Source organism: Falco punctatus, assembly GCF_963210335.1.
Source record: "Falco punctatus genome assembly, chromosome: 11".
NCBI classification, from domain to species: Eukaryota; Metazoa; Chordata; class Aves; order Falconiformes; family Falconidae; genus Falco; species Falco punctatus.
The window spans coordinates 34,379,339-34,395,336 of NC_137591.1; the positions used below are offsets into that span (position 1 = coordinate 34,379,339).

The window sequence follows — 15,998 nt, forward strand, 5'->3', positions numbered from 1 at the left end:
CAAACGTCTACGAAATATTTTTCAAAGTTTTCTTAAAATAGCATAAAACACATCTAAAAGCTGTTCCTCCTCCCTATAAAAAACCTTACATGGATCAAAATTTTCAATGGGAAAAGCAACTGCAAAATGCCTAAAAAATCTTTTCTGCTACTTCTGCAGTGTTGCTCTTGCAAAATGAAACTATTCCTTCATTCAAACATTGCCATTGTGCACACATCTTAGGAAACCAAAATGGACAACAGCACCTTCTGAAATACATTGTGCTACAAGACTCTCCCATCTCAAATTCTCAGCTTGAAGCAAAGGCTTCGATTGTGATATCAAAGCAATCAACTTTATGAAAACATACATCCTGTTAATGTATCTTTGAAGACCTCTGTTGTTCTACGATAAAATATGCAAACAATAAAGAGATTATTCAGTGGATGCATAGAATGACAGATAGTTGCCAGAGGGCTCGTTATGAAAAATGTTTTGTTGAACAAAGGGCTAAGCATATTTCAAAAGTCATTAAAAACACAAATCTCATGTGATTTGTAAAGTATAAGCTTCAAACTGATACAGGAAGCAATGTAAGAAAGCAAAAAGTGTGCTACGTACCTTGTGCTTTAACTTGTTCTTCACTTCTTTTATTCCTTGCCTTGCCTGATTTTTTGCCTAGAAAAATAAAAGGGCTTAAGTAGCTCTGCAAGACACTGGCTGTAGTCATGGAACATGCTTCAGATGTCATACTTATTTTACCTTTTTTTTTAAAAGGTAATACGGTGATATAAAGGAGAACAATAACCTTTATCACAAATTTCATACATGCAATGTCATTAAATATTTTACGTTCATGCTTTATCTATATATTTAAAGATTTTTTTCATATGTGCATGCCAGTGCTGTGGAAACATATGTACTCAAAAATTCAACGTTACTAAGGACAGGCTAAAAATGGCTGTATGCATCACTCCTTTATTTGAAATGGTCCTTTAAATTTGAAAGGGTATTTTATCAGTAAGGCATGTTGGAAAAATGTTAAGATTTTCGAGATGACTGCTACAGTGTTCCAGTCTGGCAATTTGCAGGGCAACATCAATCTTAAGAGAAATGAAGTGATTTCATATGCAGATGGAGATTTTGCCCAGTGCTGCTGAACAGCATAGCGCTGCTATTTAGGGGAGGATTCGGTATGTATTAAAATAGGCAGCCAAGGATCATTGTTGCATAGAAAACAGCCAAGAATATTCTTCAATAAATAAATGAATTATCAATACAGAATGCCATGTACTACTTATGCTAAAAGCCATTAGAAGAGAAAGAGAGAGAGAACTGGGGGAGGAGGAAGAAAGAAAAGATACAAGGCAAGGGACGACACCAAAACCCTAACCCTAACAGAAGAAAAAGTATCTTTCTTGGAAGAATATAGGAAAAAAACCTATGCAAGTTTTCAAGGTTGGTTTGAAAACAGGACTCTAAAATATAGTTAAGTGCATAAATATGTGGAAACCACCTATTTTTCTATGGTTTTCTATAAATGGAAATTCAGAAAACGAAATCATTTCCTTAAATCAAGAGGTCAGAGAGTCTTTTTTGATCCTTAAATCATACATCTACACGCTCAATAACAGCACAACAGGGTGCCATGTAGCAGATGCTAACCTGAGAGCCACTTCAAACTTTCCAGATCATGCTGACAGCATTTGGATGAATTTTGGAGGGCTTTGTTCTAACTCTGAGGGATGGTACCAAGCACATTACTCAAGGCTACCGCTCAGTTGTCTAGCAATTAAGAAATGCATATTCCACTTCCCTAGTAGCAGGCTCCATAAAGGGCAACAGCATAAGAAATTAAATGGGGTATAAATATGAATACCTGATACACACAGATCCTCACAGTTTACCAGCGTTTCCTGGCATACATAGAAGTTCACTTTGAAGAACCTTTACTATCAAGGACACAATTATCAAAACTGAATGCAGGGACAAGATGATTTAACCACAGTCTAAGCTAGTGCAAACTGAAGAAGAACAATTTGCAGATAACCTGTTAATGAACCATTTTTAAAATTATAAATGAGTCCATGAATATGAAGTATATTTATTTTATTTACCTGTTTTTCTCCATGACTGCTGAGTTTTTCAACTGATGTAAAATTAAAAATTCTGTTTTAAAATACACTTTGCTTAGACTGATGTCCCGATTTATTCAGGACTAGTTATTATGCATCCAACTAGTGAAACATTTGGAAAAGCAAAAAGGAAGCCAAAAGTCTTTTCCCATATATTAAAAATGCAACCTTAAAATACTTCCTGCTTCATTAAAATACTTCCTGCTTCACTACACTAATGCCATTTTTCCATACTGCATAATACCATATAATTTCACATGCTTTATTGGTCAGGCAGCCTTTGAAAAGAAGAGCTCTTAAGCTCAAAAGTATAAGCCTTAAATTCAGTTCAGTGTGAGCATTCTAGTATCGTCCTGATAAGAGCAGATGATAGAAGAGACTGGCTGCACCCATTACTGATGCTTTACCACGTTTTCAACAGTGCAGCACTTAGTGCCAAAGTGACTGGGCGCCAGGGCTCCATTTGTCCAGCACAAACGCTGGCTCTTCTGAACAGAGTGCTCTACATCACGCTAACACGATATACTATGTAACTGCATACTGTAACACTATATTTATATTACACATTAAAGTAACATTTACAAAATGTTTTATGCTCACATTAACTTTGTAATGCCTGTGTTGTGTTACGGGACCTTAGTGTAAATGAGAATTTCTGTTTTCAGAGTCCATATTTTAATTGTGTTGTCACCAATCAGGAAGAGTTTAGAGCTGTGTATCAAATATTTAAATAAGTTTCTAGTATGTATGATGCCTGAAACAAAACCAGTACAGTGATGCTTTGAAAATGTCTATTGTTATGTGCAGGCTATCTGGAAGACAGAAACAACTCTAAAATCTGAGTGCTATATGAGGAAACAAAGCTAAAAACTTTCTGCAGGCTGACATGTATTCTGCAATACATTTATCAAATGCTTAGGCTTTAAAGTATTCAGGAAGAAGGAGAGGTTGTAGGAACTTGCAGTATTTTTATTTATTTGAAATAAATGATCTTACAAATTTATATGCGGTTTTCACAGCCGGAGTAGCTTTGGTCATTGCTGTGTTGATTAGCGCACCACCTTTCTGAAATACATAAAAAATATATTTTAGTAACATTTTAACCCTAAGCCAAACCTTAAGACAAGAGCAAGGGAAAATAAAGAGTGTGCTGTAAAGAAAAAACAATCTTCCTTTAAAATTGGTAAGAATAACCACAGCTGTGTTTCCTCCCCAACCTCCTGTCTGCAGCTACACAAGGGTTACAGTACATCATTATCAGAGCTGACACATTTATCAATGCATTCTAACAGAATGATGTATTTTCATTCTTCATTCATTGTTACTGTTTCAAAATCAATTCAGAAGTTACGGCTATTTTTCATGTGTTCCTATCATATTTATTATGCAACTTCAAAATACTTTGACCTGACAGAAAGAACTATCACATTTAAATCACACAAGAATTCTCTTAATCTAAAATAATATATTGTATTAATCCTGCGGAATAACAAGGTTATACCAAGGGTCTTCTGCCAGCCAGACTGCACAAATCCATATCCACAAAACTGCAATTTACTAGAAGCGATAAACTTCCTATCAAATTGTACTGTCACACCTAATTCACAGTTATGGAATGTAACATGGTACAGAAAGTGGTGAAATCCCTGACTATACAGACAGAAAAACCTTGCGTGTTTTGGCATTTGTTTTGTGTATGAGACTACTTCTTTCCACATATTAAAGAAAAATTCCACAAAATTATTGCATATACCATAGACATGTTATTTATTATAGAATATACTTACATTTTCCTTGCAAGTGAGTGAACTTTTACCATTACATATATATGTAAGGAAAAGGACAAAGATTTAAAGAACAGCATGGCCAGTATAATTACTTAACCAAGTTTATACCTTCACTGTATGCATCCACTGCTGGTAAGATCTTGAATTTCCTGAAATATAAATGTAAGATGTAACACAATCAAACAAATGTTCAACATTTTAAATGCTTCAACCCTCTTCACAATCTGCATAAAAAATTCCCTTAGAGGATTATTCATTAATTTCATTCCTCCCAGACAGACAAGGAATGTGAAGATAAGAATATGTGTACACTAACAAAAAAATCTAGGTATCTCTTCTTTCACATTTTCTGTTTTCTTCGTAAAAGCATAGCTTTTCACCGCACAAAGTTTTTAATTCTAACTGAGGTAGAAAGATAAATTAAAACTACAATAAGGTAACATACAGATACAAAGTCTAAAAAGAAAACCACCAGCTCAAAGGAAAGAATAATATATAATGAACTGCAATCAAGCGTAATGATCCCACTGGGCAAACTTCCAAGTCCAAAAATGACACGGATTGCATCCCAAGGAAAAACAACTGGAGAAAAGTGTAAGGATTATGGCACAACTATATACTCCTGTATATAGCTATTAACTGTAATCCTAACTGTATCTACCTTCTGTCCAAAGGAAAACCTCTAAAATGTAAGTGAGAGTGTCTTCTGGGTTCTGTAGGAGTACCGAGGACTACTGCGCCACTAAGCTTGCCACAGACAGGATTAAATTCTACCAAGCCGCTGATGAAGAGAAGAATACTATTTCCCAAAGGTGCTTCAGCTGAACACCACAGATTGAGTCTCTGACCCCTGAGAAAGTTTGAGTACATCAGTCACTTGAATACTCCTGTACTGTGAGTTGCTACTAACCCTAGACTAGACATTAACATTGATAAGAACACTGAAGTTCAAAACAGAAAGTTTATCCATTTTGAAAGGACTATACTGATACATCCTTGACATTGCAAACTTTTAATAGGAGTTCTCAAAAATGCTTCAGCTTTGCAATAATCAATTAACTAAGGCCTGGGTAGAATTATTGCATTGGCTAATGGAAAGCCAAAACATTCTCCTAGGACATGGCTGAGAACTAACTGAATCATTGTTAAAAGGTATTCCCAAGTTTCTCAATGAGGTGAAAAACCTAAGCTGTTTATACTCACATCAGGCACTTTCACTCATTTCATTAAGTTCTTCACAAGCAATTTTGAGAGCCAAACTCTCAGGAATGCTGGCACAAGTGAAAGCAATGCTCACTTAGAAAGGAGAGATCCTGATGATCTTTATGATCCTATCTCCAGTAAGAACATCAAAGAGCAACCTAAAGCAAAAATTACTCATTTTTCACTTTCTCAGTCTGGTTCCCTGGAACTGCCAAAGAAGGCAGCACAGAAATAGTATGTAGTAAGGTGAAATTTAACCACTGCTAGTGTGTTAATGACATCTCAATGAACCATAAGTGCCTTCTCTAACACAACATTTCGTAAGTTCAAATCCTATTTTCAACAACATTTGTGTATCATCTGGCTTGTGGTATCCTGAGAGTGACCCTTTCCACATCTGAGCTTTCTCTGCCACAGCCTATGACTTAAGCAATTTCTAAAGACAGTAAATGAGATCTCAGAAAACCACCAAAAAGTTTTGTCTTTCTATCAACCAAAACAACCAAAAACTGTTGTCTTGCTGTGTACAGAGACTTCAGGGAAAGCAATGAAGAAAACAGATAAATACTCATCTACAGAAAAGGCCACTATACACTACCCTCAGCTAGAGCTGAACCTCTGAAACTCTAGTGCTGACACCTTAAACTAAATTATTATTAAAGGAGGTTCAAAAGTTATCACTTTTCCAGTTTTCCTCATAACCACCATTGATAATAGACCAACTCAAAAAAATCGACTGCTGTAGTAAAATTCACGTGATTCCAAATTACTTTACATATATATTCTACAAGAAAACCAAGTGCTAAGGCCAATTATCACTAGATTAGTGTATTGAAAGTTACATGAAATTCTTGCAAACCAATACCTCCACAGAGTAATACATGTAACAGAAAATCAAATTTTAAGTATAAAGTGCAAACTGTAATGAAGATGGCTGATATTTCTTTCCACATATAGTCAACAGAGAACTAAGTTTTGACCACATTACTGGATGGAAAAAAAAAGCATACAAAAATTGCAATCTAAGTTCTATTCTCCAATTTCCAGTTGAATTTTCTGCACTGGTTTAGTAACACATATGTGGAAAAAATGCAAATTAGAAGAGATTACTTAAAGAAACACTTCCCATTTGGTTCAGTAATTTTTAAACTATACTCTCTATAGCTAAGAATATGTTCACCTGTCCTTTTAACAGCTCGTAGCTTACACTAACTTTCTGCGACTTTTCTGAAGGCTGGGTTTCACCTGCTTCTTTACAACCTTGGGCTTCCTGATAAAGTTGATGGGAGTTAACTCTGCAAAGAGATCACAGTTCTACCCCATTAGTGTCACAAAATGTCACCTTCAATTCTATACATATTGTTAGCCCTGCACTTCATAACGATAATGAGACAGCAGTTATGTAAATACTGAATATGTGCCCTAAGCAATTTGTCCACAGCCTGGCAATATACAGCTGTCTGACTTGAAAAGCACACACGCAGCGCAATCGAACGGAGAACTACTAGCGAGGCTGAGCATTCCCCCCTGAGCCGAGGCAGGTGAGATGTGGTGCACAGGCTGCCAGAGCGCAGCCGAGAAACAAGCTTTATCTCACTTCCATTGCAGTTTTATTGCAGCCTCTTGACCCCCTAACTGCAGTCAGCAAACGAACTCTGAATACTGACACCACCTATCTGAATAATGGATGCTCAATGCCTACAATCTGTTTACAGAGCAGCGTAAGTTACCTAAAAGGCAGCAAAGAAGTAAATCTCTGTATAACTAACCACATTGGAATCAAGAAAAAACACCCACAAATTATGTGCTAGATCACAGCACAAGACATAGAGGGCAGGAGACAGCAATGAAACTCTTGAACAAAAGGGTTTATGTACTCCAAGTATAAAAAACTATTTTGCAAAGGTGACAATGGCTCTGCAGCACTTGATTTTCTGTGGGGGCCAAGTCCTCTCCTCCACATATGCCCACTTCAGGACTGTCTTGCAAAGGAAGACCATCTAAAGTTATCCTACAGCAACTCAGTGGATTTGCTCAAATCATGTAACCCCCATTTACTGAGGAAGCTGCTACACTACTTTCAAGACTGACCATAACATAGTATTTGTGCTGTCATGCATATTTTGATCCAGTATTTTGTCAGCATCTGTAATACCTCAAATAACAACAGAGCTGTAACTAAATGTTTCAGTGGAAATCATTCAATAAACCTGTATTAATCAGGAATGGATTCAGCATTCCCTGTTCTATATGGGTTAACTTTGTAAGCCAGCTAAGGCCAAAAGCATTATAACAACCATCAGTGAACGTAACTGAGGGAAACAACACAAGGAATCATATTTTTGGTTTATGAAGAAGGTAAACTTCCATTTCACCTTCTCAGATTACATATAAACGTTAAAAAACTCCTCTCTTTTTTAGTGTAACAAATTTGCTGGAGAAAGCAAATTTCTCTAAAAAGTCCAAAAATCACTCTGATTTCTGCACTGCAGAAAAAAAGTAGAAGTGTTTATGAAAAACATAACTATCCAGAAAAAGTTCAGCAGCACAAATTTCAGAATTATTTTTAAAATACAGTTTACACACAATGCATCATATTATATAAATGTGCAGTTAAAAATGTAAATAATATAGCAATATTTCATCATATACTGAAATCCAAGTATTCTTTTACTGGATTATACCAACATATCTTCATCGAATATACTGATATGACTAGATACATAATAGGGTGTGTCCCAGCAGTGACTTATTAAAGGCTAAAACCTTTCCAAAAATTAATGGAAACAATGAAGCAGTAACAAGATTAATGACTTTTAAAATTTACAGGACATCACGAGGACATCATCATGTTGAACAGCTCCCAGAGAAGAAGCGTCAATGAGTACACTTAAATTAATTCTGTACCTCCACAAAAGCCTCCTGCTGTGATTTCTTCTTCAAACACATCAGAGAATCCTCTTCCTGCATTTAATTTTGATAGCCGACCATCAATAAACTGGGGAGAAAAAAAGTAAAAAAAGTCACACTTTGTTGTCCTTTCTATTGCTTTGCAGTGTTACAGTTTTACGTGTGTACATTATAATGTGTGTGTTCAAGACAACATACAGCTTCAGGATAATACACTGTTTTTCGATGGATTTTGCAAGAGCAGTTGCAACTATGAGCAGCAGAAATGTCAGAGTATTTTATAGAGATCAAGTAAATTATCTGTATTACTTTGTTTACAAATTTTTGTTCAGAAATATTTTAAATGGTTTTCAAGCTTTTCTTGCTTTTCTAATGGCATGAAAATATATTATTTCCTTAAAAATGGTAACTTTGGATTTGTCATCACATAAAGGTCACTGAGACGTTCCCTGACATTCTGTTGTGAAGTTGTAAGTTTACTTCGTATCATCAACAACAAAAATAACCTAACCTCCCCGTGGTATCTCTTTCTGGGTACATGCATCAATGTGTCCAAAGCAGAACTTGCTGTACACAAAAAGAATCTTTAGAGCAACTAGAAATATTTCACCACACCCAGTTCAAAGAAATAACAGGCTACCACTTCTACCTAAGGTTCGTTAAAAGCATATGTGTCCCACATGAAAAAGGACCCTGTAAGGTCAGTATGCGGGGGGAAATTGTAGGAGAAGCATCCAGTGAAACACAGAGGAAGGCTGTGCTTGGCTTCAGAAACAGCGGAGGCAGCAGGCTGGATTGGACCAGCGTGCACAAGCTGACTCGAAGGACATTTCATTTAACTGTAGAGAAATGTGACACACAGTCCCAAAGCAATGTGAAGCATAATGCCAAGGCAGCCCCCTAAGACCCTCTCCACACAAGCAAGCACAGTTCAGGGTTCACACCACTGTATTTTTATGCCCTAACACATCTGCTTGCCCGTTTTTTGGTTTTTTTTAAACCGCTAATACTTATTTAGGTGCATCCACAGATGCATATTGCAACAGTTGTCCTTACCCAGAGGTTACAGCTGCACGAACACGTGGATTTGCATCTACATATAAGTGTATACACAAAGACCGAAATTATGCAAATACATCAGAAAAAGCCAAAATAAGATAATTAACGATTAAACCTCTCAAAAGGAATGAACCTCTAAGTTTTCAAGAATTACTGGGCTTCACAGTAGTACAATGAGCACATTCTTAAAGGTTTAAAATTCTTTCAAGAAGCAACTCCTCCCTTTTTTGTTTTGAAAAGGCTAACTCAAGTCTCAGTGATAAAGTGAGAAAGCATTTTTCTAATTATACACAGTTCATCTCCTAGCAAGAATTATGAGTTATTCACTGGTACAAAACAGTACATAGGAACTAACCAAAATTAATTATTTGGCTATATCATATTTTACCACAGATTATCCAAACAGTGTCAGTGACAATCTGATGCTTGTCCATGAACAGACTAGTGCCATAAAACAAATCACTTTCTCAGAGTACAAAAATTCCAGCAGCAAGAATAAGGCAAGCACAAAGATAATCATTTCTTCTTCTTGTCTAAATTCCTTTTCATTTTTCCATTTTACTCCAAGCTGGCTTTTTTCCAAATAGGTTGGTTCATGGTCAGACCGCTATGGGATCACTGAATTATTTCACAGTAAGAGAGAGAGATAAGAGCATCTTTAGCTAGTGCTGTGAGGGAAAAAGAAAAAAAACCAAAAACAAAAAAACAACACTCCCCACCTCCCCAGCCTTTGAACTGTAAGACATTATCTCTTTGGGAAAAGTTATGAATTCATTCCATACCATAAACTAACATAAGATTTATGGACATACTCATCATTTGGTAAAATCCTGTCAACAGAAGGCTGGGGCACTGACTGAATTTTAGAGGATCACTCCAACTGCGTACTTAATGTAAATACTGACAAACACAACTGTTGGAAAAAAGATATCAGAGACATTATTTAAAGGAAACGATAAGTGTTAGTAGTGGTAGTAGTAGCTATTACTTTTGAGTAATTTACCGTTAATGGTTGCACTTACATTGCTACATGGAAAGAATAGTGCGTGGAATTACACACACACTTCACAGTTTTTTCGTCCTGTTTTTCAAACTCATACTCTCTCCAAGCGCCTGGCCCTGCTGCTTCAAGAACTGCATTCGCTTTGAGATCCAAAGAGCCCCCGGCTGACTACTGCTTTCAATGGAAAACCAGCCATTCCAGCGCTACTCCGGGATTTTAAGATGACTAGAGACATAACTACAATAATCCTTAAGTAATTTTGAATTCTGAAAATGAAATATAGATCATATCCACTTCAGAAGATCTTGTTGCACAGGTGATAAGTGTGGGGGGTGGGAGAGGAGAGATGATGTTTGTTAGCTAAACCCAATCATTTACTTAGGTAGGAGCAAAAATTTCACGTCAATTCACCCACTATTAAAAACAAAAAGTTGATAGAAGCAAAGAACACATAAATGTGATTTCCACACAATAATAACACTTGCAAGAAGAAAGCTCAACTCAAAGCTTGTAAATGAAATTTGAAATTACTGCTAATTTTCAAAGACTTATGATTCTTCTAATCCTAATTCTACATTCACTACTTATTTTTCTACTTCAAACTTTCTACCATTTCAGGAACAAATCCCAATAAATGTTGCAGATTACATTACTTACACATTTACATTTATTTAATGAGATTGTCCAGCATTAGGCTTCTTGCTAGTTCGAAGAATGAATGAATATTTCCCCTGGACACTCATCAAAACTATTTGACATACACAATTCTAAGGAAAACAGCATATACATCTGGAAGTAAAAAAATATTTATGTGTCCATCAAGGTAAAGGAAACACAGCTGAAGTGAGGAATAACAGTACCACTGCTTAGAAAAAGTTAAAAAAAAAGGTTGCAGTAAGTGCTGGTCTGTCAGTTTGCCCTTAATTCGCTGAGATTTACAAATAGATTTTGGAGGGAAGAAATGGCAAATGAGTAAATGGGAAGATGTAACGTATGCACTATCAAAGCACTGATTCTCAGATTCTTTAACAATTAATTTGCTAGATAAGGGAAACGTGATTTCTCTATACCACAGAAAAGCCTCTTGCATTGCCTCAGAATACTAGTTTAGATGAGATAAAAGCAAACTACTCGAACAGAACACTGGAACTTTTGGCTGGATGAGGACTGGTCTCAAAAGGAGATAACAACTTGTAACAGAAGGAAAAGCATTACGCTGGAAGCGTCACTGGGATGGTGTTTAAGGGCAAGTGTTGGGACTGATCCTAGTTACAGGTTAGTTAATGGTTTTGGTACAAAAGACTGGCATGTGCTAATAGATTTGGGGATATCATTAATAGAAAGCACATCAAAATGCAATACAAATTAAAAACAGATGATGATGAAAATTAAAATAATCTGAATTGGAGTAAAACAAATAATTAATTCTACTATTTATCCCAACAGTGATTTCCTGGTACTTTGATGAAAAGATGCTACAACTTCCAAAATTTCAGTGGTTAAATTGGAGGAATGAACATGTTTTAATGTAGAAGAGAGGGGGAAAAGATTAAAAACCTACAAAGAAAAAAGAACATAAGAAGAATTTTTAAAAATGGCACAAATAAAGCTTACTTGACAGTTTTGACAAAAAGGGCGCATTTCAAGTACCTATTTTCTATTTGGTCTAGGTTTGAGGCTGCTCCTAAGAAATATTTTCTGCTTAAAAAGTTTTTCAGAACAATAAAATTCAGTGTAGACTTTTTGACCACAAACAACTTTGAAAACAGCTCATTTGTCAGTGGGAAAAACTGGAGAAGATGCAGCTGGTTTGAGGATTAGCTTGAAAAAGTAGGAGTAACCTTTGCAACAGAAACCAGAGGAATAAAAAAACCGTACTGCTACTATTAAACCACATACATCATAAAAATTACTATTTTCTAATCCTCTAAAATATATTATTTCTTTTAGTTGAAATAAAATTCAAACAATCTATAAACAAACTGTAAACTGATTCTGTTTAATTAATGTTACAGTAAGTACAGAGCCACACTGACAAGCCCATTCATTGCAGTGGAGTTAAATCTTTTTCTTACAGCTGAAGATCTCGCTTAGTAGGAGGAGGAATGTGGCATCGTTTTAGAAACACTGCTTGTAGGCAGCTTCCTATTCAGAAAGTTTCATGCTAGCTTATTGCACTGAGATATGCAAAATGTAAACAACACTGTTTACGCATTACTTCATTTCAATCATATGTGCTGGATACTTCAAAAGGTTTCACCTTTCTTCTTTATTATTTTATATTTGTATTTACATGTCATCATTGTATAAAACAAAACACAGCAAAACTAAAGGAGCCCAATTCTATGATCAGTATTTCCTTAACCTTTATGCAATTAGGAGAAACATATTTTCACAGGACTTCTACAAGCTATCATCCTTGTATAAATCTTTAGACACTAGCCTCTGAATTAACACCAAATGTTTTTTGAAAATTAGAAGATTCTACATATAATTAATCTCCCTTATCTATCACAGTAGTGATTCTTCAAAGAAGTCCACCAGATTACTTAAATATAAATTCCCATGCCTCAATCGTTCCAGATATTTGCAGGCAAATATATACTTTTATGAGTCTTCTTATTTCATTCAGATTTTCCTTGATTTTCCTAAAAATCTAGTAATAAGTTTCTTAACACCCTTTTGATGCAATGGGGTCATGTGATGAAAAGGGAGAAAAAAAGTTATAGAATAAAATCAAAGAAAAAATCCATTTCAAAGACTGTAATAAAACTATTGCTGAGCTGTGCCAGACTTTAGACAATTTGTTCTCTATTAGTTCAAAATCTGCATTAACAGATCAGCTAGAATATTCTTCAGGCCACCCCTATGGCTCGGGTTCAGAACATTCTCTGTGTGCATACTTCAAAAAGCCTAACAATGAGAACTGCAATTACAGTATGAATCCAGTTTTTAAATAAAACGCCATTGAAGTCCAATTTAAGTAAGCATTATGTTGTTTAGGTTCTTTGGTCACGAGCCAAGAGAGCTGAAAATGAAGTTCAAAAATCAAGCTGGGGGATCCATGATTTTTCTTGTTTAGATGAGTTGCTGACTGGCTCTGAAGAGATGCCGCAACTGGCTCTGCACCCTGGGGTTATTTTTTTGTTGTTTCCCCCCCGCCACTCTTTTTAACTATAACTGAAGATTTAAAAATACACAAAACTGGGATAACTGACTGTACACAAAGTATTCATACTTTTATTTGATCCCAGAGTTTCATAAGCTGACAAAATGTATTTAAATAGGGATACATTTGAAAAGAAAATCATTAAGCACGTCTCATTTACCCTCTCATACCTGTTTGAACAGTTGAAGATTAACAGCAGTTTCCAGGAATTGCTTAGTAGTACTGGAACGATGTTTCACAAAACTATCCTCACAGAAAGTTATAGGCTCTCCCTAAAAAAAATTAAACAGGAGAAGTTAGATGGTAACTAGAGCATACAAATATGCTGATTTATTTTAAAAATATCTGTTACAAATTTACATCTTAATAGTCAGTACTTACAAAATTCCCTTTCAAGCAATCTTAATAAATATGCATCCAATTAAACAGCCAATTAGACAACAACAAAAAAAGCTCAAAATCTTCATACAGTATTTAAATAGTTCTCAAAATACATGTTGCAATTGAACGTCTGGTTTATGAAGTCAACTCTACAAAATACTCATTGCAAGGAAAAAGTGGTTCACATTTGGTTCATGTTACCTTTATGGCACTCTTAATTAAAAATTTCAAGGAAGCAGTACAAATTTTGAGGAACAGCAGGTCCACCGCTTCAAATAATTGAACGTGCATTATTGTTCAGCACTACTCTGCATGTCAAACCAGCGATACTAGTAAACCAAAACTCTAATTCAGTCCAAAAATATGTATCTGCACCAAATTATTTTTATATTTATTCTACCGAAACATGAGCAGATCAATAAATATACTGCTGATTTAACGGGAAAATGTTGAAATACGCATCTGTTTTATTTTTACACAAAACGAAAGCTACAGATTTTTTTGAACACTGTTACGGAGGAAGTCTGAACAGATGACATTAACATTTAATATAATAAAATGTATTTCCCCAACATGAGAAAAGCACATCACCTATAACTACCAAAAACCCTGCACCAAAACACTTTGATGATGAAAGAAGATAAACAAATATTCATTGAAAATGATGTTTGTTGAAAAACTTATTACTGAAAGCAGCACTCATTTTAAAAATAAAAGATGCTGTAAGATTATCTATAAACAAGCAAATTGACTCCTATGTTATTCCTTAATTTCATTTAAAATTTGCTATCTTCAGTGTGCACAGACCAGTGGACATTGCTGATGAGCATTCTCTCAAATTCTGTCATCCTTGCCAACACTTTGTGATAAATAGGTGAAACTGTTCAGTGTAACAGGGTAAACAATAGGTACATTACAAAGGTTGCGCAGGGATCAAGGTACGGGAACTGATTGCATCATAAAGCCAAAAGGTGCCTCCCCCAAGTTTATAAACCCAAAATAACTACCAGGTTAGAAACAATTACCAAAGGTCTCAATGACAGACAATTTGGAATCCAATAAAATGCCACACTTAAATCTACCCTAGAATGTTTTACTACCCAAAAGCTACACGTACAGTGCAGTCCCAGAACAGAACATAAGACACTTCAGCCATTCAAAAGATCAAAGACAACTGTTATACCAATCTTCACAATAGCTTCGTTAGCCACTCTAAAGACAAATTTATTCATGCCTTCTGCTCCTCACCCTGTTTAAGCGCATATGCTCCTCCACGCGTGTTCCTCCAGTTCTGGCTTACTGTGCAGCTATGCGCTTCCAGAGCATCACAAAGTGCTTTCTGCATGTCACCTAAGTGAGTCTGGTGGAGTAGATCTAAATCCTTTTCAACTGCTCTTTACTTCTTGCACTGTTTTTAAATGGTTCAAGTATGATCCAAGGAAATGTTGCAGTAAAACCACGGTAACATCATTTTAAAATCCTATTCTTAAGTTATCAAAAGCTTCCCTCTTTTTAAGTCTCTTTTAAGATGTCCAATCCCACTCAGCAAAGTACTTAAGTTCATGTTTAACTTGTTTTTAAGTTTTTACATCCTTTCTTCTTTATGGAACTTCTGATTTTAGAAAAGAATTCTCACTGCAGTAGCTAGGAGCTATACGTCTGCCTACCGCAACCCTTCACAGGGCAGCTGGAACCCTGCGGTACACAAAGCCACCTTGGTACCGCATGCAGTGCCGTGTTGATCAAGCCTCCAGGAGAAGCACCCAAGTTACTGCACCTGCTGCTCACCCCGAGATAACCGGTGGACACAGTCCACATGGAAGACATGTGGGACCTGGCAGACAGCTCAGAATGTTTGTGGTACTTCAGACAGCAGCGCCTCCCTGACCCATGCTGCCTTAGCCATCCTAGAGCTCCCAAAGGCTCTTGTCTGAACGTGATGAACCGAAGCTACTTAGCAAATCAAAGTGCGTCAAACCAAATGGAACAGTCTCCAGTGAGACATGGGGGTACAAGAGAAATTAACTCCAGCCAAAACCAGCACACTGAGGGCAAGCTCTTCTCAGTTCTGTCATTCTTCCAGAAAATGTCAAGGCAGCAAATTATAACAACCCCTTTTATTATATATATACACACACACATATATATACACACATGCATATAATACATTTTTTTAAATATATGTATATATTTTTTGTTGTTACTACACAACAAAATGATTTCTGGAAATACAGAGGCTTTGTGGGAGCACAGAATGGACTAGATGATGGCACATGACATGCTATGAAACATTAAATTTAGGATCAAAGAGAGAAAATTGTATTTTCAAAATATACTATTTAGAAAAATAAAAACTAAGCTATGCCTCCACT

At 35.9% G+C, this 15,998-nt stretch overlaps 1 protein-coding gene across 4 annotated transcripts in view; it reads right to left on the reverse strand.

Annotated features, from left to right (window-relative positions):
• The window catches only part of DENND1B (DENN domain containing 1B), a 199,339-nt gene that overhangs the window by 24,385 nt on the left and 158,956 nt on the right, over positions 1-15,998 (reverse strand). For all 4 annotated transcript variants that reach the window (XM_080406489.1, XM_080406490.1, XM_080406487.1 and 1 more), the window contains 5 exons: positions 13,416-13,517; positions 8,012-8,102; positions 4,010-4,050; positions 3,111-3,179; positions 601-657 (listed from right to left, as the gene is read on the reverse strand). In XM_080406489.1, coding sequence (XP_080262615.1) covers positions 601-657; positions 3,111-3,179; positions 4,010-4,050; positions 8,012-8,102; positions 13,416-13,517 — 360 coding nt within the window. The remainder of the gene's footprint in view (positions 1-600; positions 658-3,110; positions 3,180-4,009; positions 4,051-8,011; positions 8,103-13,415; positions 13,518-15,998) is intronic.